The sequence below is a fragment of the Saccoglossus kowalevskii genome, chromosome 5 (genome assembly GCF_978046115.1).
Source record: "Saccoglossus kowalevskii chromosome 5, keSacKowa6.1, whole genome shotgun sequence".
In the NCBI taxonomy this organism is placed as follows: domain Eukaryota; kingdom Metazoa; phylum Hemichordata; class Enteropneusta; family Harrimaniidae; genus Saccoglossus; species Saccoglossus kowalevskii.
This window is the reverse complement of record NC_140645.1, coordinates 29,500,949-29,527,084: the sequence shown is the minus strand read 5'-3', so window position 1 is coordinate 29,527,084 and position 26,136 is coordinate 29,500,949. Positions and strand designations below refer to the sequence as shown.

Sequence of the window (26,136 nt, the reverse complement as noted above, 5' to 3'; positions counted from 1 at the left end):
CTACAATTAGTATAGATGTACAATGTAAGTATATCACAATTAATAATATTCAGAGAAATAAATCTGTAGTATATACATGTATTACTAAGAGTGCATTACATGATGGAGACAGAAGTGCATCAACTACAATTAGTATAGATGTGCAATGTAAGTATATCACAATTAATAATATTCTGAGAGATAAATCTGGAGTATATACCTGTATTACTAAGAGTGCATTACATGATGGAGACAGAAGTGCATCAACTACAATTAGTGTAGATGTACAATGTAAGTATATCACAATTAATAATATTCAGAGATAAATCTGGAGTGTATACATGTATTGCTAAGAGTGCATTACATGATGGAGTCAGAAGTGTATCAACTACAATTAGTATAGATGTACAATGTAAGTATATCACAATTAATAATATTCAGAGAGATAAATCTGGAGTATATACATGTATTGCTAAGAGTGCATTACATGATGGAGACAGAAGTGCATCAACTACAATTAGTATAGATGTACAATGTAAGTATATCACAATTAATAATATTCAGAGAGATAAATCCGGAGTATATACATGTATTACTAAGAGTGTATTACATGATGGAGACAGAAGTGCATCAACTACAATTAGTATAGATGTACAATGTAAGTATATCACAATTAATAATATTCACAGAGATAAATCTGGAGTATATACATGTATTGCTAAGAGTGCATTACATGATGGAGACAGAAGTGCATCAACTACAATTAGTATAGATGTACAATGTAAGTATATCACAATTAATAATATTCAGAGAGATAAATCCGGAGTATATACATGTATTACTAAGAGTGTATTACATGATGGAGACAGAAGTGCATCAACTACAATTAGTATAGATGTACAATGTAAGTATATCACAATTAATAATATTCACAGAGATAAATCTGGAGTATATACATGTATTGCTAAGAGTGCATTACATGATGGAGACAGAAGTGCATCAACTACAATTAGTATAGATGTACAATGTAAGTATATCACAATTAATAATATTCAGAGAGATAAATCCGGAGTATATACATGTATTACTAAGAGTGTATTACATGATGGAGACAGAAGTGCATCAACTACAATTAGTATAGATGTACAATGTAAGTATATCACAATTAATAATATTCAGAGAGATAAATCTGGAGCATATACATGTATTACTAAGAGTGCATTACATGATGGAGATAGAAGTGCATCAACTACAATTAGTATAGATGTACAATGTAAGTATGTCACAATTAATAATATTCAGATAGATAAATCTGGAGTATATGCATGTATTGCTAAGAGTGCATTACATGATGGAGACAGAAGTGCATCAACTACAATTAGTATAGATGTACAATGTAAGTATATAACAATTAATAATATTCAGAGATAAATCTGGAGTATATACATGTATTTCTAAGAGTGCATTACATGATGGAGACAGAAGTGGATCAACTACAATTAGTATAGATGTACAATGTAAGTATATAACAATTAATAGTATTCAGAGATAAATCTGGAGTATATACATGTATTTCTAAGAGTGCATTACATGATGGAGACAGAAGTGGATCAACTACAATTAGTATAGATGTACAATGTAAGTATATCACAATTAATAATATTCAGAGAGATAAATCTGGAGTATATACATGTATTGCTAAGAGTGCATTACATGATGGAGTCAGAAGTGCATCAACTACAATTAGTATAGATGTACAATGTAAGTATATCACAATTAATAATATTCAGAGATAAATCTGGAGTATATACATGTATTTCTAAGAGTGCATTACATGATGGAGACAGAAGTGGATCAACTACAATTAGCATAGATGTACAATGTAAGTATATCACAATTAATAATATTCAGAGAAATAAATCTGTAGTATATACATGTATTACTAAGAGTGCATTACATGATGGAGACAGACGTGCATCAACTACAATTAGTATAGATGTACAATGTAAGTATATCACAATTAATAATATTCAGAGAAATAAATCTGTAGTATATACATGTATTACTAAGAGTGCATTACATGATGGAGACAGACGTGCATCAACTACAATTAGTATAGATGTACAATGTAAGTATATCACAATTAATAATATTCAGAGAAATAAATCTGTAGTATATACATGTATTACTAAGAGTGCATTACATGATGGAGACAGACGTGCATCAACTACAATTAGTATAGATGTACAATGTAAGTATATCACAATTAATAATATTCAGAGAAATAAATCTGTAGTATATACATGTATTACTAAGAGTGCATTACATGATGGAGACAGAAGTGTATCAACTACAATTAGTATAGATGTACAATGTAAGTATATCACAATTAATAGTATTCAGAGAGATAAATCTGGAGTATATACATGTATTGCTAAGAGTGCATTACATGATGGAGATAGAAGTGCATCAACTACAATTAGTATAGATGTACAATGTAAGTATATCACAATTAATAATATTCAGAGAAATAAATCTGTAGTATATACATGTATTACTAAGAGTGCATTACATGATGGAGACAGAAGTGCATCAACTACAATTAGTATAGATGTGCAATGTAAGTATATCACAATTAATAATATTCTGAGAGATAAATCTGGAGTATATACCTGTATTACTAAGAGTGCATTACATGATGGAGACAGAAGTGCATCAACTACAATTAGTGTAGATGTACAATGTAAGTATATCACAATTAATAATATTCAGAGATAAATCTGGAGTGTATACATGTATTGCTAAGAGTGCATTACATGATGGAGACAGAAGTGCATCAACTACAATTAGTATAGATGTACAATGTAAGTATATCACAATTAATAATATTCAGAGAGATAAATCTGGAGTATATACATGTATTGCTAAGAGTGCATTACATGATGAAGACAGAAGTGCATCAACTACAATTAGTATAGATGTACAATGTAAGTATATCACAATTAATAATATTCAGAGATAAATCTGGAGTATATACATGTATTGCTAAGAGTGCATTACATGATGGAGTCAGAAGTGTATCAACTACAATTAGTATAGATGTACAATGTAAGTATATCACAATTAATAATATTCAGACAGATAAATCTGGAGTATATACATGTATTGCTAAGAGTGCATTACATGATGGAGACAGAAGTGCATCAACTACAATTAGTATAGATGTACAATGTAAGTATATCACAATTAATAATATTCAGAGAGATAAATCCGGAGTATATACATGTATTACTAAGAGTGTATTACATGATGGAGACAGAAGTGCATCAACTACAATTAGTATAGATGTACAATGTAAGTATATCACAATTAATAATATTCACAGAGATAAATCTGGAGTATATACATGTATTGCTAAGAGTGCATTACATGATGGAGACAGAAGTGCATCAACTACAATTAGTATAGATGTACAATGTAAGTATATCACAATTAATAATATTCAGAGAGATAAATCCGGAGTATATACATGTATTACTAAGAGTGTATTACATGATGGAGACAGAAGTGCATCAACTACAATTAGTATAGATGTACAATGTAAGTATATCACAATTAATAATATTCACAGAGATAAATCTGGAGTATATACATGTATTGCTAAGAGTGCATTACATGATGGAGACAGAAGTGCATCAACTACAATTAGTATAGATGTACAATGTAAGTATATCACAATTAATAATATTCAGAGAGATAAATCCGGAGTATATACATGTATTACTAAGAGTGTATTACATGATGGAGACAGAAGTGCATCAACTACAATTAGTATAGATGTACAATGTAAGTATATCACAATTAATAATATTCAGAGAGATAAATCTGGAGCATATACATGTATTACTAAGAGTGCATTACATGATGGAGATAGAAGTGCATCAACTACAATTAGTATAGATGTACAATGTAAGTATGTCACAATTAATAATATTCAGATAGATAAATCTGGAGTATATGCATGTATTGCTAAGAGTGCATTACATGATGGAGACAGAAGTGCATCAACTACAATTAGTATAGATGTACAATGTAAGTATATAACAATTAATAATATTCAGAGATAAATCTGGAGTATATACATGTATTTCTAAGAGTGCATTACATGATGGAGACAGAAGTGGATCAACTACAATTAGTATAGATGTACAATGTAAGTATATAACAATTAATAGTATTCAGAGATAAATCTGGAGTATATACATGTATTTCTAAGAGTGCATTACATGATGGAGACAGAAGTGGATCAACTACAATTAGTATAGATGTACAATGTAAGTATATCACAATTAATAATATTCAGAGAGATAAATCTGGAGTATATACATGTATTGCTAAGAGTGCATTACATGATGGAGTCAGAAGTGCATCAACTACAATTAGTATAGATGTACAATGTAAGTATATCACAATTAATAATATTCAGAGATAAATCTGGAGTATATACATGTATTTCTAAGAGTGCATTACATGATGGAGACAGAAGTGGATCAACTACAATTAGCATAGATGTACAATGTAAGTATATCACAATTAATAATTACACATCTGTCACCGTTAAGCCATATGTTATAGCGTGCAGTAATTTTGCAGTATTTTCATCCTACGATATTAGGAAATGCGAATTCCAAATATAAAATGATTACGCGCATAAGCTTACTCTAATAATACAAACAAACATAGCTGCCACCAGAGTTTGAATGGACTCCACACAATGATGTTCGCTGATTCTATTCTAAACTTTTTGGATTTCGGCATTCCCATGATGTATCCTTGGAAGGAAAATATGTGTAATAATAAGGTTATTACGAAGATACCTCAATGTTTACACTTAGTCAGTTTGCCGCCGCATCGACCTCTGCTGTGCGTCAGTCGATACTGTCTTCGTGCATACATTGAGGTATCTTCGTAATAACATTATAATATTCAGAGAGATAAATCTGGAGTATATACATGTATTGCTAAGAGTGCATTACATGATGGAGATAGAAGTACATCAACTACAATTAGTATAGATGTACAATTTAAGTATATCACAATTAATAATATTCAGAGAGATAAATCTGGAGTATATACATGTATTGCTAAGAGTGCATTACATGATGAAGACAGAAGTGCATCAACTACAATTAGTATAGATGTACAATGTAAGTATATCACAATTAATAATATTCAGAGAAATAAATCTGTAGTATATACATGTATTGCTAAGAGTGCATTACATGATGGAGACAGAAGTGAATGTGTTTGTGTACGTGTGCATGCATGTATGTGTGCGTGCGGTAGCAAGGTCTTCAGATTTGGCAGCTGCATTCCATTTGTGACACGAACAATATGAGTGCATTTTCACGACACATTATGTATTTATGCATGTTCAGTATTGAGCTACAAGGAGGAATAGCTATAGAATCTTAAAATTTGGCATATTGGTAACTCACATGGCATAACAATTTTTAGGGACAAAATGTTAAAGGTCACTATGGCATTCATCATGAATATCGCCCTGACGTCACCTCATTTTCTTATTATCTTCACTTGATTTGTGGAACTGGAAAATTGGTATCTTGCTTTATCTTAGCATAACTCATTCCTATTTCAGCAAGCGACTTGAACACATTTTCCACAGTATTCATCTGCCTTCAGTGAATCTGATCATTTACTGATAATTGTACCCCAAAACACTGACATTAAACATGGCAAAAGCTAAGTTGACCAAAAAGTTAACTTGTGCTACATGGAGACCAGTCCACCTCATTGATTCTAGTATGATGCACAATGCAACTAGGGTCAACGCTAAATCGTTCATCCAATAAGAACGTTTTAGAACACGCCAGTAATATCAATGATCTCATTAAAGCCCGAATCACTACAGCACTTGCTTTATTCCAGCCTGTAAACGACATCACTTAATCTCAAACTTTAATCAGTTTGGAAAATCAGTGTGACAGCACAACTCGCTACCATGCAATCTCCAACTCGCCATTCAAGTGTTTGTCTTATACTGATAATTGATTTGGCAATTTACCTACATTTGTACTTTGCTGCACATGAGCTGTAATGCAACATTTAACCACAGATATGTAAACAAACAGGGCCCTTACCACAGGGCCATTCGGCTTTCTATGCCAGCAGGACCATCAGCTGCCATTCTCCCTACAAATCTTCATAACAATAATAATCTTTATTGCGTTTGAATCCCTATTAGGATTTTGCATAAATTGCAATACAGATTCGAAGAAAGACAAACAATTTCATTGTACCTGGTGATCTACATCTCGACACACTCAGACTTTGAAAACAAACATTTTCCAGACATACATGGAATTACATCATTTATGATCCAGCTATGCATCTTGGTCTCAGTGCTTCTCTGTTTTCCATGCCTAAAGACTACTTTCCGTCAGAATCCATCCACTTACTAATTACTCCCGTTTTATCGCATCAAAGGCCGATATTTATCAACTCGAAGCTTGGCTTGCCTATGATAAGTCGCTCACATGAAAGCAGCATGATATCCATCAATCAACTGGAAGATTCCCAATTCTTAAATAGATTGTTTTCATTTTCAACAATACCCACAACTCATTATTCCGACATGTCTTTATGAGGCAGGAAAGGACATGGAGTGCATCATTAACCAGCAAATCAGCACAAACCCATACTACCATGTAACACCGTACATCGTCAGCATTATCAGTTCAGATCTGTTGAAGATTCAACAATGGTACATGCAGCAGTCCCTATCAAGCTGGAAGCATTAACAAATGCCTCTGCCACCGACCATAGTTAATTAATTTGCAGTGGTGGAGCTAACCCAACATCAACCACCACTCAAACTACACACCTTAGCATTATCCTTACATGACCACCCAGACAAAGAGTTTACTGCAACATCTCAGAGGGAGCAGGGTCAAAGGCCTCTTATCTATGTTCATATTCCTCAAGATTGAACTCGATATAGCAAATCTGGTCATCAGGGTACCAGACGACAAGTTACATGACCTACTAAAAGTACTTCCCACTTGACTCCATAAAACCTCCAGCATGAAACGAGAGCTCCTGTCGCTGATTGACACCTTGAGCTTTGCTTGGATGCATTTTCATTTGCTGCTTGATTAACCTCATAACATGCATTGCTAACATTAATGGTATGGCATCATGGACTGAAAGTTTCAACTAGATGTTCAGTGGTGGTGCAATTTTCCACCATCTTGGAATGTCTCTGCATCATTCTTAGAATCACACTGGTCATCAGCCCCGAAGCTTGAACTTTTAACAGATGCATCAGCCTCCATGGGTTGTGAAGGATTCTACATTGACCATTGGTTCACCATATCATGGCCAGCAACTTTTCCAAATCACCATCAAGTGGAAAACAATTTATCCTATTTTCATCACTTGTTCATTTAGGAGAAATTCCTATATTGTTTCACTGTGATAATAAAATTGTTGTCTACATCTGGAAGAAAGGTACAACATGAAGTCCAAATATCACATACCTTGTCCAGACAATATCCATTGTCACTGTAAAAGGGAACTGTTTCAAAAATGGCCATTCGATTTGTCACATACCTGGCTCAGAGTGGCCTAACATACAAACCGTTAAAGTTGTATACCGGTACACACCAACTCTGGCTAACCAAACATCGCCGACCACAGGCAGTTGCAACACACACTACTTGGCAGCAAAAGGTTGCTAAGGAAACCCTGACCACCTATCACTATTAACATTCTACAAACTTATGCTATGGTTGGCAAATTCAACACAATGTCACCCCGGCATAACATGTGTAATCGAACTACAAGTTTCGTCAACCCAAACACAATCTTTCCAGTTAAATGAAGAAAGCTGGCTCACATGTATAAATCTAACTACTCACCTGCATGAGCTGTTGACCAGAGCCGGATTCAACATCCACATATACACAATCCACAGCTTCAGAATAGGGCAGCGGCAATCACAGTAGAAACACACCTGCCAGACTGGTTGATTAAGGCTAAAGGAAGATGTCGGAGCATATCAGGTCTATATTGACACACCTGCGTTAACACTACAAGCCATGCCTTGCATCCTTTGTGAACGTTCATCATCACAGGCGCCTTCATTGTCATGCTACACAAGCTCTTGATTTATCTATTGACATTTTGTATGGCACATTTACGCTACATTCATGTTGAAAAATTGATTATTTCATTACCTTACCATGCGAGTTGGATCCTCTTCCTTCTAAGGTGTTGAAATGTTGTCTTGTTTAGGTGGTTGAATTTATTAAGTGCGTTCTGTATAAACAGATAGTGTGTTAGTTGGTAAGCCATGTCACTTTACAAAGTCAATCTGGGCTCGGTTGAGGTTGATTGTACTTTTATGTCAGTCAGTGTTCAGACGTAATTTTTAATAAATTTAAAAATGGATAACAATGTCAGTTTTGTTTCTTGTATTTACACACACACACACACACACGCACACGCACACACACACGCTCACGCACACGCACACGCACACACACACACACACACACACACACACAGACACACATACTTGTATTGCAATATGTTCCGAGGACTTCATTGGATTAACTTTTAATATAGTTGAATTAACTTTTAATATAGTTGCGATATGAACTCGATTAAAACGCGTTCCTATATAGGGTTGCGTTTTAATTGGAGTTTAATTAAACTCAATTACAATGCAATACAATGGAGAATTGCATTTTAATTAAGTTTAATTAAACAAGAGTTGAATATCCGGTGACTGAACATAGAAATGTTTGCGAAGCTTAGGTTTAGTATCGGGGTAAGGTATGGTACAATTATATTAAATATTAATATAACGTGAACCATACCTTCCCCCGATACTAAACCTAAGCTACGCAAAACGTATTAATAATCGAATTAACTATTAATATAAATTATGTTTTCCGAGGACTATGAAAAAGGTCCTCGGAAGGTGTGTATGTCCTCGGAAGTAGGTATATATCTGTATTTTTGTCCTCGCAACATATAGCAATCCAAACACACACAGACACACAGACACACACACACACACACACACATACTTGTATTGCAATATGTTCCGAGGACTTCATTGGATTAACTTTTAATATAGTTGAATTAACTTTTAATATAGTTGCGATATGAACTCGATTAAAACGCGTTCCTATATAGGGTTGCGTTTTAATTGGAGTTTAATTAAACTCAATTACAATGCAATACAATGGAGAATTGCATTTTAATTAGGTTTAATTAAACAAGAGTTGAATATCCCGTGACTGAACATAGAAATGTTTGCGAAGCTTAGGTTTAGTATCGGGGTAAGGTATGGTACAATTATATTAATATTAATATAACGTGAACCATACCTTCCCCCGATACTAAACCTAAGCTACGCAAAACGTATTAATAATCGAATTAACTATTAATATAAATTATGTTTTCCGAGGACTATGAAAAAGGTCCTCGGAAGGTGTGTATGTCCTCGGAAGTAGGTATATATCTGTATTTTTGTCCTCGCAACATATAGCAATCCAAACACACAGACACACACACACAGACACACACACACACACACACACACACACACACACACACACACACACACACACAGGTTAAAACAGCATTGTTTATATTCATACATATAATTTATCTCATGTGTATTGTAGATGCACCAACTATTACATTAACTGATAAAATAACAATAATTGAAGGTGAGAGTTTGACAGTAACCTGTCATGTCAGCTCAAATCCTGAGGCTACAGTAACATGGGAGGATTCTAATGGTGTGAAGATTAAATATGATAATTTGTTGGAATATACTAAAATACACAGACATGATGCTGATAAATATACATGTATAGCTACCAACACTTTGTATACTGGTGTGACTGAAGTGAAGTCATTCACAATCATTGATGTACAATGTGAGTATACTGCAAATAAATATGCTAAATGAGCGTTTAACTTAATAATTCATCAAGTCGATGACAAAGCCCTTGCATAAACGCCAAATTTTGTTTTTGAATCTGAGCACGTTAAATATGTTAAAATTGGCATTTTTTGGCCAAAAAAAGGCCAAAGATGTGTGTCGCTTTCCAACTTTTAAAACACTCAGTTGTATCACTAAATTGCACAGATGCAATTTTATTTCTGGGCATGTTAAGTATTGGTCTTGCATATAGGTCAAACAGTTACATTTTCACCCAATTTTAAGCACTCTGAATATACTTAGATTGTAAAAGCGATTTTATATGTAATATAAGAAGGGTTTTAATTGTTGGTATGTCCGCCTAATCGTGCACTATCATATCTCCCACATACACTGATCAGATTTATGTAGGTGCAGGTGCAAGTTGTATCCTGATTTATCCAAATTAAGTGGTCTTTGCGGGAAAATTGGTCATTTTGGTCTAAAATGTTTGTTTTTTCTGGTATATGAAAATGGATTGAGTGATTCTGTAAAAAATGAGTGAAAATATATAACAACGTATTTCAATGTACATAAAATAATTAGACGCAAAAATAAATTATGATGAACTAATTATTCTATCTGTATATTACGGTGGCTCATGCTCTTTCATGTAGTATACATCTGTAGCTATGAGCATGCAAAAGTATTTTCTAAGCATTGTTTGTTTGTCTCGTTTTTTTTCAATCATAGATTTACCTACTGTTATTAGTGAAAACACTTTTGCTGGTGAAATTGGTAAACCAGTTATAATGATTTTAACTGTAGATGCAAATCCTTCTCTCACCACCTTCAGTGAATGGAAGAATGGAAATGTAACATTAAGCAATAAAACTGATTCATCATCAAGCAGTGTGGTCTATATTGATGAGGTAACTGAAGAATATTTTGGATTCTACAATATTACAGCGTCAAATAGTGTTGGAGAAGTCATCATTCAGATTCAGTTGTTGTCAACAGGTAATGGTATTCGGATTGAGAATTTGCATTGAGAGTAGTGTTGTACAACTATGTTTGATTGATGTGATACCAACAGGAATAAATGTTGGTGTACAAATTTAATCCAATATTCAGAACATGTATCTCTGACAGCTGGCACCAACAGGTACATGTTAGAGTTGTAATAAACACAAACTAGTGTTATGCATATGAATGAACATGTTATAATTATGATTTAATTAGTAGAAAGCTGGGTTTTATCGATATTGACATTAATATTACTATTTTAATTATTCACTTTGGGATCATGATTTTATTATTATTATTTTTAATTGTCAGTTTATTCAGGGGGATTTATTCTGTATGGACATGCATATTAAAATTAGATTATGAAAAACATGTACCTCGCAGTGATTACCAAACACCTATTTGATTTGTACTAACAGATTGGATGGTAAAAGTTTGGTGAATGTCACCAGTACACAGCTATCTGTGGATATGCTATATGCATTCGGAAAGTTTTTCTAAATGTTTTTTTTTCTTCTCTGATTTGCTCAATATTTTGATATTCAGATGGTGTGACAGCAAACAGTAAACTTGTAGAACTTTTTTCTAGAGCTAAACTTAGTTTTCAGCCATACTAAAAAATCATAGATAACTATAGAAAATCTCCAGCACATGGCTGTGTCTTTGAATGGATGATATAAAGAAATCTAAGCATTAGTTTACAGAGTTTTGGAACTGAAATTTAAACATAAGAACTTGATGCAGTCCGAGGTATTGAGCGGTTTCCTTTTAAAATCATTTTTTACCACATTTGCATAAGAATTATTGACCTAATTTCATTTACATATTAAGAACCACTCAACAGAGAAATTTAAAAAACGGGAACTTTTTTTAGTTTGTTTTATATTGACTTATGTGGATAATATTTATAATAATAACTTATTTTCAGCTCTTCCACTGACATACAAAGAAATATATTCTGTATTTGTATATATAACTAAACCCTCAGTTCTTTCTGGGATTTTTTTGTATAAATTCATTAAACTTGCTTAAAATAATTATCATTGTTGATAGGACCTCCTGGACATCCAAAAAATATTGTTATTGTGGAGACTGGTTATGAACAACTTACTGTAGAAATAATACCAGGATTTGATGGCGGTGAACCAGACAGCATTGTATATTACCTGCAATACAGTCTTGAGAATAATATCACTTATAAACCATGGCCAGAAGATGGTGGTGGCAGTGTAATTGAAATATTGACAATAACAGGTTTAAATGTTAAAACTACATATAAATTTAGAGCACGTGCTGCAAACAGCTTTGGCAATGGAGATTCATCAAACACTTACCGTTTTAAGACATATGGTAAGTTATCTTGTTCGGAATAGCTTTTTTGTGTTTAACACTAATATGTAGCAGGCATTGCCTAGCAATCGAGCGCCGCAGAGTAATTTATTGATTTACCAAAAAATAGAACTGACGTAACAATAGGACGTCAAAACTTGTGAACTGCAAAAATCAAGTTATTATCATGCCTGAGTTGATTGGAATTCAGGATCAGGGTCATCTCAAAATCAGAGTCATCTCAAGGTGACATGTTTATTGTGGGTCAGGAAGTCACCACTCAATCATGATCTTCAAGGAAAGGTCAAGGTTATCTCAAGATCAATTGTCGCGTTTTAAATATATTTGAATAATGTGGTTATTGCAATCACTGTACTTGTCAATTACAGCGGAGCTCTTCCGATCGCAAGGTCGTTTGTTGGCTTTAGGTTAGTAGGTTTAGCTCCCCTGTTGACTCTTTCAAGCAGAGCTTCTCATATGAGTGATGTCTGTAGTTCTTTGTTTTGTTGTTTGCATCAACTTCTGCTTCTTAAAAACTACAAGCCGTATTGCTTTGATACGAAGTGTAAATATACCTTGGGTATATTTAACACAGGTGTGTTTTTTTCGTGATGATATCTATAAATCATTAATTTTGGTGAATATTTTTGTCATTTTTGGTAAAAATGAATATTTTCGACTTCTTGATGAAAAATGCATGACGGATTGCTTTGATGTTATGCATATAGATAGTACAGATGGATCTCACGCAGATTTGTTCATTTCAGGATGATATTTTTAATTTTGTTGAAATTTTTAATTTTTTTTTGTAAAAAGTGATATTTTTGACTTTTTAAGGAAAAACTGCAGATCTGATTGTTTTGATATTGAACATTTAGGTATCTTAGATAGGCCTCCTTTTGATTCGTTCATTGCGTTATGATATCTTGAATTCTCAATCTTTAAAATAACATTAGTTTGATTACTTTATAAATGAAGGTACCTCAGGTGGAGCGATCTCATATTTGTTCAATTTGTTGATGATATATTTTTGGTAACGCCAATACCTTTAGATCACAGGAGTTCTTTTCTAAGCTTTCTTTGATTTAGTGTGTGACTGGTATTTCTTGATTATAGTATGAAGTGTAAAGATGTGATGTGTTGTTCTGTGTTTCTTTCGGAAACATTGATGTTTTATTCTGCATTTCAAAATGATTCCTGACCAGTGTTCGAAATTAACGTCTAAAGGGCCTAGAGCTGTGAAAGACCATCAGTCCTTGTGACCGACCATAAATTTATATTTAATAAAAACGTTCCATTATTTAGTATGATTGTAAGACCAAATATATAATAAATATCGACAGTACCGGTAACTCCAGAATTGTTTCAAAATTGCGATTTTTGCACGTTTGATCAACAAACGGCATCACTTATCGACCTAGGCATACGAGTCATAATTCAAGCTCGCCGAATGATCGCGAAATGCGCCGAACGTGGAAACTGTAACAAACAATCTGATTGGTTGTAGGCCGATCAAGCCTCCGATTCAAACAAATAGAATTCGCGCTTACATTTTATGTTCCGCCATCTTTGATTTGCATCGAACACACTGGTATCAATAATTGCAGAGTTACGTCTACATCGAAGTACGTGGCGATATTTAAACTGCCAGGAGCCTGCTGCTAAACGTGTGAAAACTACACAAGGAAGGCGTGACAAACAGCAAGAATTCGAATGGTCTAGGCGTAAAACACGCACATTCCAAGTTAGCTGGCAACTTCATTGCCTCAAATAACTCTGGTTATATTAGGTACGGTCTATTCCGAAAGTTTAGTGACTGGTGAATAAAACTAGTGGCATTATATCTATTTACAATATAAACATATAACATTGCATATATATGTACATACTATATAAATCTTATTAATTAGTTGTAGCCACCAATAATTAAGGTCATGATTTTCACCTTGACAAGTATGTTCAATTATCATTATTGGAGGTTACCATTACAAATAATATATGTTTTGTGAACAAAATAATGAAAAGTTCAATTATAAAGCATATCTAAGATAATTACAATTCGATTATAAATAGTCATTTTATATACAGTCTGTTTGAAAAAATGAATGAACGTGCATGAAAAACATGTCTTTTGAGTATAAATCGTTTTTCAAGACATATTATATATATATCACAACTGAAAGGCATGCAGGAGAGTTTGACAGATTATATTGTGTCTGATAATTGAAATTACAAATATTACCCAAATTAACATATTTCACGATGAACAGCTTATTTTAGCACCAAAATGATGCAATTTATATAACCACAAGTCTGTGAAGTTGAGTGGAAGCCCTTTTTTAATCAATGCCCCCAGTTAACTACCAATCATCAGAGTCAAAATTACGCCTCCCGTTTACTGTATATAAAATGTATAATTAATATACCTCCCCTATTTTGATTACAACCCATGTAAATAATAAACAAGAATAACAACACTAAGTAAATTCATTTCATGCTATATTAGAAGTATTTCTAATTAGGTTGTCATGTATGTCGGATAATTTCATAGAGATATGAAAAAAACCCATAAAATTCCAGATATTTGAATTGCGATTCTTAGTTCGAAACTATAAGAAGCTAGTAAACACTACTAATATTTTGTTTCCACTTAAGATTTTGACAAGGATTCAAATAACTATAAGGATTATCCCATCAAATTATATTGCCCGAAAAATCATGAATGAAAACATAATAATCAACACTTTTTTTATTATTGTTTTATTACAGGAAATAAGTCAGGCACCAACTACATTGGAATTATCTTGAGTGTTATTATTGTTCTATTGGTGTGTATTGCGGGAACTGTAGTTGGATACTATTTGTATTTGAAACGCACTCGTGATGTAAAGGTAAATTGTATGTGAATTGTCACTGAAGTAATATACCAACTTCATATAAATGTTTTTCATTGTAAAATCCTGGAATTGCTCTATTACTCGTATATTGATGGAGATGGCCCTCTTCACATATAACAAGTTTACTTATCGTGTGATTGTCGCCGCCATATTTGATTTACCTCCAATCTCTACCGCTAACCTCTTTGACTTGAAGATTTGATTGTAGCATATATGTATCGCCAGCAGTCTGATGGCAAGCTCAATGCACGTGGACACATAGTTTGCCTGCCACATAAGATTAATTGAAAAATGATGTAAGATGTTTTAAAATAAATATCGCAGTCTTGAGATAGCATCTGATGCGAAATTTGTTTTTTTAATATCTATGGCCCAATTCAAACAATAAGTCATATGGTGTGATCTTCATTTTGATGCGATTGAGTACAAGCAGACAGTGTCATTCAACTTCCTATCGCTCTAATGTCTGCAAATTACGATGTAATTTGAGTAGTTTGTTATTTCTACAAATGTACATGTGTTTACATAAAATGTGTGTACAGAATACATTTATTGGATCATAAGTCACTCTAAGCAGCGATGGCCATACTAATCTATGCTGATTAAATGTACATGTACATGTGTACATGATATATGCAGTATTGTCCTAACTTGGAGACATGTAATGCTTATTTGAGCTTTTATTGTAATTATTATTCGTTCACATCAGTGTTTTGGTATGAAGAAACAAGATCAGGATGAAACGCCGAGTAATCAAGCTGATTGCCGTTCATTGGCTTTGAAAGACGCTATCCACACTAATACCTCATCAGCAGAATATGCGACTATTATGCCTATGGAAGAAATTTCCGTCAAGGTAATAAAATATAATCTGGATTGCAATAGTTATATACTATATGATGTTACATGGTATAGGCCTGTTGACTCATGTGTCACGTGATATTACGTACTATTTTGTAAAACGCAAACCCATGCACGCTTATCGTCATGTTACCATATTTGTATTACTGTCCAGAATGATACAGGTGTATATGAAGATCTTCATAGAGAAAAGCCAGGGAATGAAATATATATGAAACTGGGTGAACAAATTTGGGACATTCCACCAGAAAGGTTACATTTCAAAGAAGCATTATATGACGATCCAGAACGTGAGCGTTTTGTGGCTGATGCTTGGTATGTTGGTGGTAAAGATGGCGTCACACGTGTTGAAGTAGAGAGATTAAAAAGTGAGAGTAGTATGAATGGAATGTCTTTCGTATGCAAATGTGCTGAAATGTGCTGCTGAAATCGATGTCATTGTAATAATTAACGTCTTGTTATGTTTCTTTTTTCTCTTCAGGACATGCGAGTCAGAGGATGAAAGATATCTTTGTAAACCAAATATGCATAATGAAGACCGTAACTCCACATCCATATATTTTAACACTAATAGGATATTCTACTGTAACAGGTTAGTTAATAAACTAGCTAGGTTCTTTTTTCCACTATTTTACTTTTGGTATTTGTTGATAAAATTATTTATGCAAAGATTAATGTAATCTCCACCTCACTTATTTCATGTACCTTAACAAGGTAGAAGAAACTTGTAAAACTTGTAATAAATAAAGCATTCAGAATACTTAATATTACATTAACGCCAGATTACGAATTGGCGCAACAACAAACTTCATTTCAGTTATCTTAAGCGTGACGGGGATAAACATGTAAACCTCAGTCAGCAATTACTAAATATATTAGATTGAATTACAATCAATGATAATAATATTATAATTACTAGGAATGCTAGTACTTAAATTGTAAATAATCTCAAGGTACCGTCTTGATACAAATCAAATATCTGTATGCAAAAATGTCTGTACAATATACAAAATACCTGACGTGCTCAATTCATTAAACAATTACAAGAAATCAAAATTCCTGTAGCCATATAGACGTGGTAATGTCCGATATGCGGTACACGTGCAATGTATCATCGAACACTTGTCTCTGACAACGCTCAGGCACTTGAAACTTGCGGTGTTCACGCATCTTTTTTATTTTCTAGCTGAGAAGCGAAACAAATATAAACTTTTTGTATATTAGTAGTTATCAAAGATATTATCATTCGATTACATACTGTGTAATTGCTTTCTCACTGTAAGTCTGAAAACAGGAATCCAGTAACTGAAGGCTCCCTGTTTAAAACTAATCCTAAATTTTCGTTATTTATTCGTATCCTACTCTCTGTGCTTTGAATATCCTCATCTCACGGGATTCTATTTTAAACTTTTTTTTTTATTAGAACCATCGTATTTCGTACAGGACTACATCGGAAATAACAGCCTTAAGTCTATCCTATTGAAAAGCGCAAAGAACATTAACGACGAAAAGGAAGATAACGTACTCGTATATTCATTACAAATAGCAGAAGCAATGGAACACTTGGAAACACGTGATGTAAAGAATGAGTATTATGTTGTTACTTAGTTATTTGAAACGGATTTATTTCTATATAGTAAAAACGTTCATATATCAAATGTTTTTAGTCCCCGTTCAGATGCAGATGAATTGCTTGCGCCCGGACCTGTTCCATAGGCATGCTTGGACTGCTTACACTCAAATTTGATATATAGATCATACATATGCACATTAATCTGTTTCACACTCTGATTAGATGGCAGAATGACGGCCTGTTTTGTGCTAAAATATCATCAAAAATCAAGCATTTCTTGAATTCCAGAACCGGATCTCGGTCGTTTATCGGTCGATTTTGTTCAAACCTTGTACTTACATTGGATATTTAACTCCACGTTATTTTGTTTTTCAGATCAAACTCAAAATGGCAGGCTGGCAGCCATTTTGTTTTAATGAATGCGATATCTGACATACTTATACATGATTATTATATTTGAAATTAAATATATTCATTATAAATCATGTCATGGATATATACATTGTATTTAATATGATATTTTAAATTATGTCGAATATGGCAATTGCACATCGTCGCTAAAAATAACCGAGTTCCAAAGATTATGATTGTCTGCAGCTCAGTACTGTTCAATATCTTATATCCGACTAATGCGGTGTTTTATTTCTTAAATATATGATGTGTATATGTATTGTAGCAATAACATTAACATTAACATTAACATTAATAATATTTCAATTATTGTTTTTCCAAATGTGTTTCCTTGATAATAACAATAATTGATATAATCATCATTCAATTTATACAATCTATTCAATTTCAATTTATTCAGATTGTGTCTCTACTCTCAACAGATTACACTAAGAAACCTTTGCACCGAAACGATTATTGTTGGAGAAGGGAACATCTGCAAGATAACAGACATGAAGTATGCTGTCAGAAATACTACATCAACCGCCGTAACTAATACTTTTGTAAGTACAAGTAGCGGTACAATATGTAGAAGAGTCTGTAAATTGTGAAATTAACAACATATTCAAACAATATCAAACTCGATAATAAACTGAAGAACCTGTTAGAAAATAAACAAATCATTTTGTCGATGACATCAAATATTTCATTAAAACGGTCTTATCTCATTATTTACCCAGAAATAATTTTGTTTTCAATCTACTTTAAATTTAAATCTACAGGCTGGAATTCAGCATCGTTGGAAAGCAGTAGAACTTTTCTCTGGTGATAATTATTCCTCTAAAACTGATATTTGGGCTTTTGGTGTTGTTTTGTGGGAAATAAGTACTCTAGGTGAGTTTTAACATGTAATTATCAAATATGTAAATAGCTACCAGTCGCAAATTAAACATATATTATACACACCTTTGTACATAATAATTGTAACTATTAACAAATATTAGGTATCTGAAAATTAATGTTTGACATATTCGAGGAGACAAGTCGTCATATACTCATTGTACCAAACACTTTTAGCGACGCACAAATTATAGTATTATACTAGATACTATTTATATTTTGCCAACGTCGTTGTATGCTGGTAGAATGCTCTTATTAGGTGGAGATTACAACTCGCAGTACACCATTGCTGCCCAAGTTTTAGTGGCTTATTATAAGCTATAATTTTCATGATATCGAACGCAGCTTCGGCTCCACTATACTGCCTGCAGTTTAATGTTTCAAGGTACGGGGACATAATGGTCAGGATTCCCAATACTCAAATCATGTAGAACTAAATACATTTAGTGATTTGTATACGAGGGAATGTCGGCGCTGGTTATCCACGAGTTCCGTCATAGCAGCAGTATCTAAGCCCCAGCTGATCAATTTGATTGTAGTTTATGTTCGATACTACAATGTTTATTAAAGCATAAATGAAAGGTTGTGGTCGATTGAGTACGAAACGAACTCTCAGAATTAACATTATTGGGGTTTAAAAAAATACAATAATAAGAATATAAACAAAACGCCCGAATTCAGCTTTTCATACAGCGTACGCTTCGGCTTGTATTCTTCGTGGTTATTTGTGTTTACATTGATAACGTACAGAGATCAAGGATTAAACAAAGTACAATAACTCCTGTAAATTATTGTATTGGTCAGCGCCATAGTTTACAGAGCTAGGCGTATAATAATTCTCGTTTCCTGTACACATATTTCAGGTGGTGAACCTTACCAGGGAATGTCAGACGATGATGTAATTAGGAAGCTACAAGCAGGATATCGAATGTCAAAACCAGAACACTGTAGCAGTAACATGTATTTATTTCACCAGTCATGATGTTTTAAGTTAACGTAGATTGGGTGGATGAGAATTAAAAACAACGAGACAATCGCAATCTTGCATTTATATATTTATATTTTTCTAATCTTTATTTGTAGATACAACTTGATGTTGTCATGTTGGAGACAAGATCCAGACAAAAGACCGACATTCATTACAATCGTAAAAACCTTGGAAGGTTTATTGAAAAAACAGGTGAATCACATTCATAACTACATTATATAACTCTATATTATGTATGCTATTGAAATAGTATATTTGATACCGGAGTCTATGTATATAAGTTATATATTAACTGTATTTTTTCTACTAATCAAACAATGAGTGTTTTATGAGAACAGAGGGCAGTAGTAATCGGAGCGTTGTATTTTTAAATATGTGTTTGTGTAGCGGCAACATGACGTTTACAAACCTGATTAAGAAACCTGTACATCGGTACTAATACTAATTTATTAGTTATATCTTCAATTCTACTGAGCATCTAGTTGTTCCTCTAGATTTCATTTAGCTATTCTTAAACCCGATGACAATTATTTTGTTTCTTGCAGCAGCGTTCTCTTCTGAAGAATCAACAGTATGTGAACATCAATTTTGACAGAAAATAGGGTGCTGTCATTGTAATTGGAACGAATAACTTTGGTGGTGACAATGCATACAAGTTTTACAGTATTATTCATCAACAACTTTTATTTCATATCACTGAATTTGTATGTGTTTTTACGTTCATGAATTATTTCGCAGAATATCCGGGGGATTTACGTAATATTGCTAGCAACAATTTTAAATTCAAATTATTTGACTAAGAGTTGCATAATATTTGATAATAATAATAATAATTTACGGCTAATAGTAAATTGTAACAACATATACTCAGATCACATAATAGCTTGATTACATAATAGCTTGATATACCCAATGAGCGTGTTTTTTTTCAGTTATTATCATATGTTATAGCGTATATTAATTCAATTATGTTTAGGAAAGGTGTTTATTGTAAATAGTCGAGTATAATTTTGTACACATGCTCACTATTTACACTGATCTACCACAGAAAGTTTAGCAATGAGAATTAATTATATTATCATAATTAATAATTCGCTTGCAACACATTTCAATCTCTTAATAAATGTCATTGAATACAAATTACAATAATTCTAATTAATTAAAAATACAATTTGTGCAAATTTCACATACATTTTTTTGCTTGAGGATATGAATACGGTCAAACTGGTTATTTATCAAACTTTATTTATCTTGGCATCCGCCAATGAATACCGCAGGAATTCCAGATTAAATGGAAAAATACAATTCATACAACCTGTAACAATATTAATGAAACTGATTACCATAACTTGAAGTAACATAACTTGAAAAAGTCTCACTAATACCTGTACCATGTTGTATATTTTGTTTGAAAAGAAAGACCAAATTGAGTTTTTCATTCAAGGAAACTGACGATAACCATTTTGACAATTATATCTAAGACAACTAGATCTCTAACAAAAATTCTGGTTTGTGTTTTAATGACAACTTCTACTTTTTCTTACCCTATTAGTTATTCAGCACAGAAATGTTATCTCGAAATTCCGATGGCTCTGTACACTGCTATACTATCTTGTACACTGCATGTATCTTCAGTTATTGCCGCTTTTTTATTTGCAGTACTTTAGCATCATGTATGGAGAATAAACTTATTGTCTCATCGCCAACCATATTAATAATATTTGCATCTGCAATTTAAGTTAAAATACATGACCATATAAATTTTACAATACAGTAATTTGTCTTACATCCATAGAATACCTATAATGTTTATGCTGGTAATTTGTATTGATTCTTCAAATAAAAGCTACTTAGTTTGCTCTAAACAAACGTTGTTTTGCTCAAACTCAATTTTATGTTTACGAATAATTCACAATAACATTCTTTTCTCCAAGCTGATATAAACAAATGGTGTGTATGGAGATATGGTGAGATCTGTTTACAATATTGACATTTTTGGTTGTAATTTATACCCTTTTTTCTAAAGTATTCGCTGTTGACATGAAAGTTAATATAAATAACACATTATGTACGTAATAGTACAAACAGTGAGCATATGATGAAGATAAAACGTAGACAATTAATTTTTCAGCTGAAATTATTGAAACATGGTAATCACATGAAAAAAACACTTTTATCGTATTATTTTGCTTTTCCAATTGCACGTTCGTAATGCTTTCTAACGATTTGTATGTAGGTTGTGTGTTACCCACTAATAGTACAGTCAATTTATGGTTTGACCCATCACAAATTGCAACAGAAATAATTTCTTCACAATACATTCCGGGAGGTGCCTAGATTGACATATTAGGAAAATCTAGGCTTGCGAAATATATCTAATTTTCATGTATTCAAAATGACCGTTCCGTGCATTTTCTCAACATTCTGTGATATGGGAGTTTAAATGAAAAAGAAAAAAACAAACTTGCCCGAGCTGCTTCCATAAATCGCAGTCCCAGTCCGTTGGTCACTTAGTACATGTTTAAGCTTGGTTTTAGGTACTCCATTAAAATATTCACATAATCCACTAGTCTGGGTGATATACAGTAGTAACAAGTCTGCGTATAGACAGCAAATGAATGCCCTTCATCATAAGCTCGCCCGCAAAATGTCTATTCTGATCAGAAAGGACTTGTACAGGAATCCCAAATCACCTATAAATTCATACCAAGGCTTTGCAGTCATTTGCTTTTATAGTAGAGTAGCCTTTGGATACCGGGTAGAGTAATAGGTTGGTTTAGCCCCACTAGATCTATAGTCACACGTTTGAATGAAATACTACCCTTAGGTATGTGGTACGTTGACAGATGTATACATTTTGTATTAATGAATGTGGTTCTCCTGCCATATCTCTGACTTGCTTACACTGATTATGTTCGCCAATAAAAAAAAATAACTAAGGCAAAAAACCACGGTTTTTCAGCATTTTTGTAATAAAGACATTATTCTCTATTAATAAATAATCTGCCCAAAACAGGAACATTTCTACTAATTCTTGTGTTTTTTAGACGTTTTCGAAAAACCTACGATTAGACTGCGGAAGTAGAACATTCTGGAGGGCCGGAGGGGTGAAACGGAAGAGCCAAATTTAACGCGTAAAAATAGAACGCGTATTTTGACCTGGTAGAGTAACATACACTGCTACTGTAACAGAAGCTGAGAAAATGAAACAAATTGAATACAAACGGTGGAATTGGCATGGACACAATCAACTTAAACTCGAGTTGTACGTAGTTTCATAGAATATCGACTGCTTGCGATAATGTGTGATCGGGTGTTTATAATGTATATATACATTTCTACAGATTATGATTGAGTTATATCAGTGACGAAATGTAGAAACTGAATTACTAATTACTGAGGTTTTTCATATAAAATACAAAGTAGTGAATGATTTAAATAATATTCCATTAGTAAATACTATGATATTCTGGCTGTTATGTGTAAAATAGTACGACGGAAATGATATACATACGATAAATGTTTACACTACACAGTGAAGATAATTTAATTGAACATCGACAACATGCCTATCGACGGGCCCTTCGAGCAGTAATGGAATGTGTCTATATCACTACTATATTGAGTATAATGCCATGTACTCATTTGTAAGACCAGCCAAAACAATTTAATGGAAGTAAACATGGTGGTTCTGTGATTTAAGTAACTTAAAATATCCGGGTTCATGAACTTTGACATGCACATAGCTATTCACGTCTTCAATGGCAAGTATTTTGGATTGTATACGTTTTTTATGACCCAAAGTCATACAGAGGAAACGCCCGGTAGATAGTACGACGGGAGGGGTGGGGAGGCTCACACATCATTTGTTATTCCAAATAAATGTAATGGTTTCGAGCTAATAACGTTTAACTTATTTTGATTTATGCTCAAAACGACGTTTGGTCATTAGGTCGTTAATTTCGCAACTTATTCGAATCATAACCCCAACTAGAATGCATAATCGTCCAAACGTGTTTGGAATTGTAATCAAACAGATATATGAGATTATTAGATAATAAAGATATTTTCTAACGTGGTCATTATTTTATAAAGACATATCAAAACTATAACAAATTAATTTCAAATCCAAGACCTGCCAGCGCAGTGTAAAGGTAACTAACAGAATGTGGTTGGACGTGATATAAGGGAAATAAAAGCATTTAATAATAGCATGTCCGTACATTTGGATTGTCAACTTGAGCTTACTGGAAATAATAATTCTGCTTACAAACGAGCAAATAAATTTCATCAAAAAAATATTACTTTCTAATAACAAGTCATTGATGACATTTGCCAACATTTATAGATGACATTCCATACTTGTATTTGATATCCAAACTCCATATAGCGTCATTCAAAGGTCGATTCATTCCTGGGTTGTCTAGATTCTTTACCAAAGAATTTACTGAATTATTTTGTCTACTATTCAAAAGGGGTTGCGAGTTTACGGAATTGGCATTGTCATTTATGGATATTGATTTATGAACTCTTGTAGACCTAAAATAAACACTTTTTTATTTTGTTCAATTGTATCTAATATACCACATAATAATAATAAAGATGCGCATGAAAACCGATTCCTCATCTTTGTTCCTATCACCTGCATGTTAGTACGTATTGAATATGTAAAATGGTTAGCAATTAGTGAGCGACGAATGCGCATGTAATGACATAAGTAAGTATGGTTCTGGTGAACTAGTAGATAGATTCAAAATTTAGCATATTTAAAATAATTATAAATTTTGCATTGTTATTGTTTTGATAAAAATTATGATGGTCCAATATGCGATGTTTTATATATGCATTGATTTATATTTTTATGACTATGAGTTGGATATTTGTTTGTGCGATACCCGATCGTTGTGCATGACAAATGACGACATTATATACAAAGTCAAACATATATAAATGAACGTATTTATTTTATTTGTGGATATTACATAAACAAAGATTTTTGGAGCCATAACTTTGAATGGAAACGTTAAAGATATATTTTAAACCAACCGCTCGAATACGATGGAATGCGGTACACAATAACAGTTAACACAAAGAGTCACTTATGTTTGAAGTAACGACTGGCAACTTAGGTTTATCTCCTCAATACCTTACACATTGACCTCAATTCATGTCAAACGTCTTCAGCTGATTGTATTTATGAATGTTTTAAATTTCTGACGTGTTGTATAATTTCGTATAAACTTCACTTGTAATAGAAAAACACTGTCTCATTCAAAACAATATATTATCACGTACTCAGATGATATGTCCAGTTTATGGAAAACAGCTACCAAAAAAAATATTGAAACAATAAAACTAACATATATTTGACAGGGAATGAATATCATTTCAGCAATATTATCCTGAAAAAAATTAAAACAGTTCTGCTCAAGACTGAATGACACAATAATACACCGTCTTGCCCCTCAAAATGTGTAATGGTCACCGCCTATTTGCAAATAAATAGTATCAATCAGACCGTCATTCACTCGAACGGTTAAATTGGCGTATATCTACGGTGGATATTCAGTAGTCATATGTAGAAATATTATTTAGTCTTACAATGCGTTGTGCCAGCTGATATTTTTTTACTATGTTCCTTTTTGTCAAATTTGGTCTGTATGGGTATATAATATCACGTTGTCTTCTCAAGATTGACAGTTCAACACTCGGAAAAAGATATATTTATTTACTACACGGTCGGTTTCTATTTTCTTTAATACTATTTTCAGACATTTTATTTGATGATCTCTTCTTTTAATATCATACTTGAATAAACAATAACGCACTTAAAAAATGGAAAAAATAGTTTTGCGAAAGGTGGGGTGAACGAGAAATCACCACAGACTGGTCTTATTCGATGCTAATCCGTTGCTATTAATTATTCATGATATGCAGTGACATCACTGAACGGACACAGAAAAAGAGTGGGGGCGTGCGCGCTGTGTAATGAGGTAAATATTGGAGAGTAACAGTTGTTTGTTAGCTAGAATGGTTTCCGTACTGCTGAATACCCAGTTGAAGCATAATGGTCGAAGTTACCTTGCTGAACGTCGTCTGGTATAGTGTTCGTTTTTGCATGAAAATAACACGTCTTCGGTTCAAGTTTCTGCAGCTTTGATGCTTGCTCTTGCATCAACGCAACCAAAGGAGTGACGACAATTACTAGGGTTTTCAAGTTATCTGATCCGAC

At 33.1% G+C, this 26,136-nt stretch overlaps 1 protein-coding gene across 1 annotated transcript in view; it reads left to right on the top strand.

The window, feature by feature from the left end:
• The window catches only part of LOC146746000 (uncharacterized), a 33,800-nt gene extending 13,294 nt beyond the window's left edge, over window positions 1-20,506 (top strand). The window contains exons 4-16 of the mRNA XM_085499459.1: window positions 9,699-9,956; window positions 10,694-10,960; window positions 12,020-12,316; window positions 15,065-15,186; window positions 15,902-16,048; window positions 16,208-16,421; window positions 16,535-16,645; window positions 17,477-17,631; window positions 18,460-18,579; window positions 18,799-18,910; window positions 19,780-19,876; window positions 20,000-20,096; window positions 20,450-20,506. Of these exons, the coding sequence (XP_085355585.1) occupies window positions 9,699-9,956; window positions 10,694-10,960; window positions 12,020-12,316; window positions 15,065-15,186; window positions 15,902-16,048; window positions 16,208-16,421; window positions 16,535-16,645; window positions 17,477-17,631; window positions 18,460-18,579; window positions 18,799-18,910; window positions 19,780-19,876; window positions 20,000-20,096; window positions 20,450-20,506 (2,054 nt within the window). The remainder of the gene's footprint in view (window positions 1-9,698; window positions 9,957-10,693; window positions 10,961-12,019; window positions 12,317-15,064; window positions 15,187-15,901; window positions 16,049-16,207; window positions 16,422-16,534; window positions 16,646-17,476; window positions 17,632-18,459; window positions 18,580-18,798; window positions 18,911-19,779; window positions 19,877-19,999; window positions 20,097-20,449) is intronic.
• The last annotated feature ends 5,630 nt before the right edge of the window (window positions 20,507-26,136 follow it).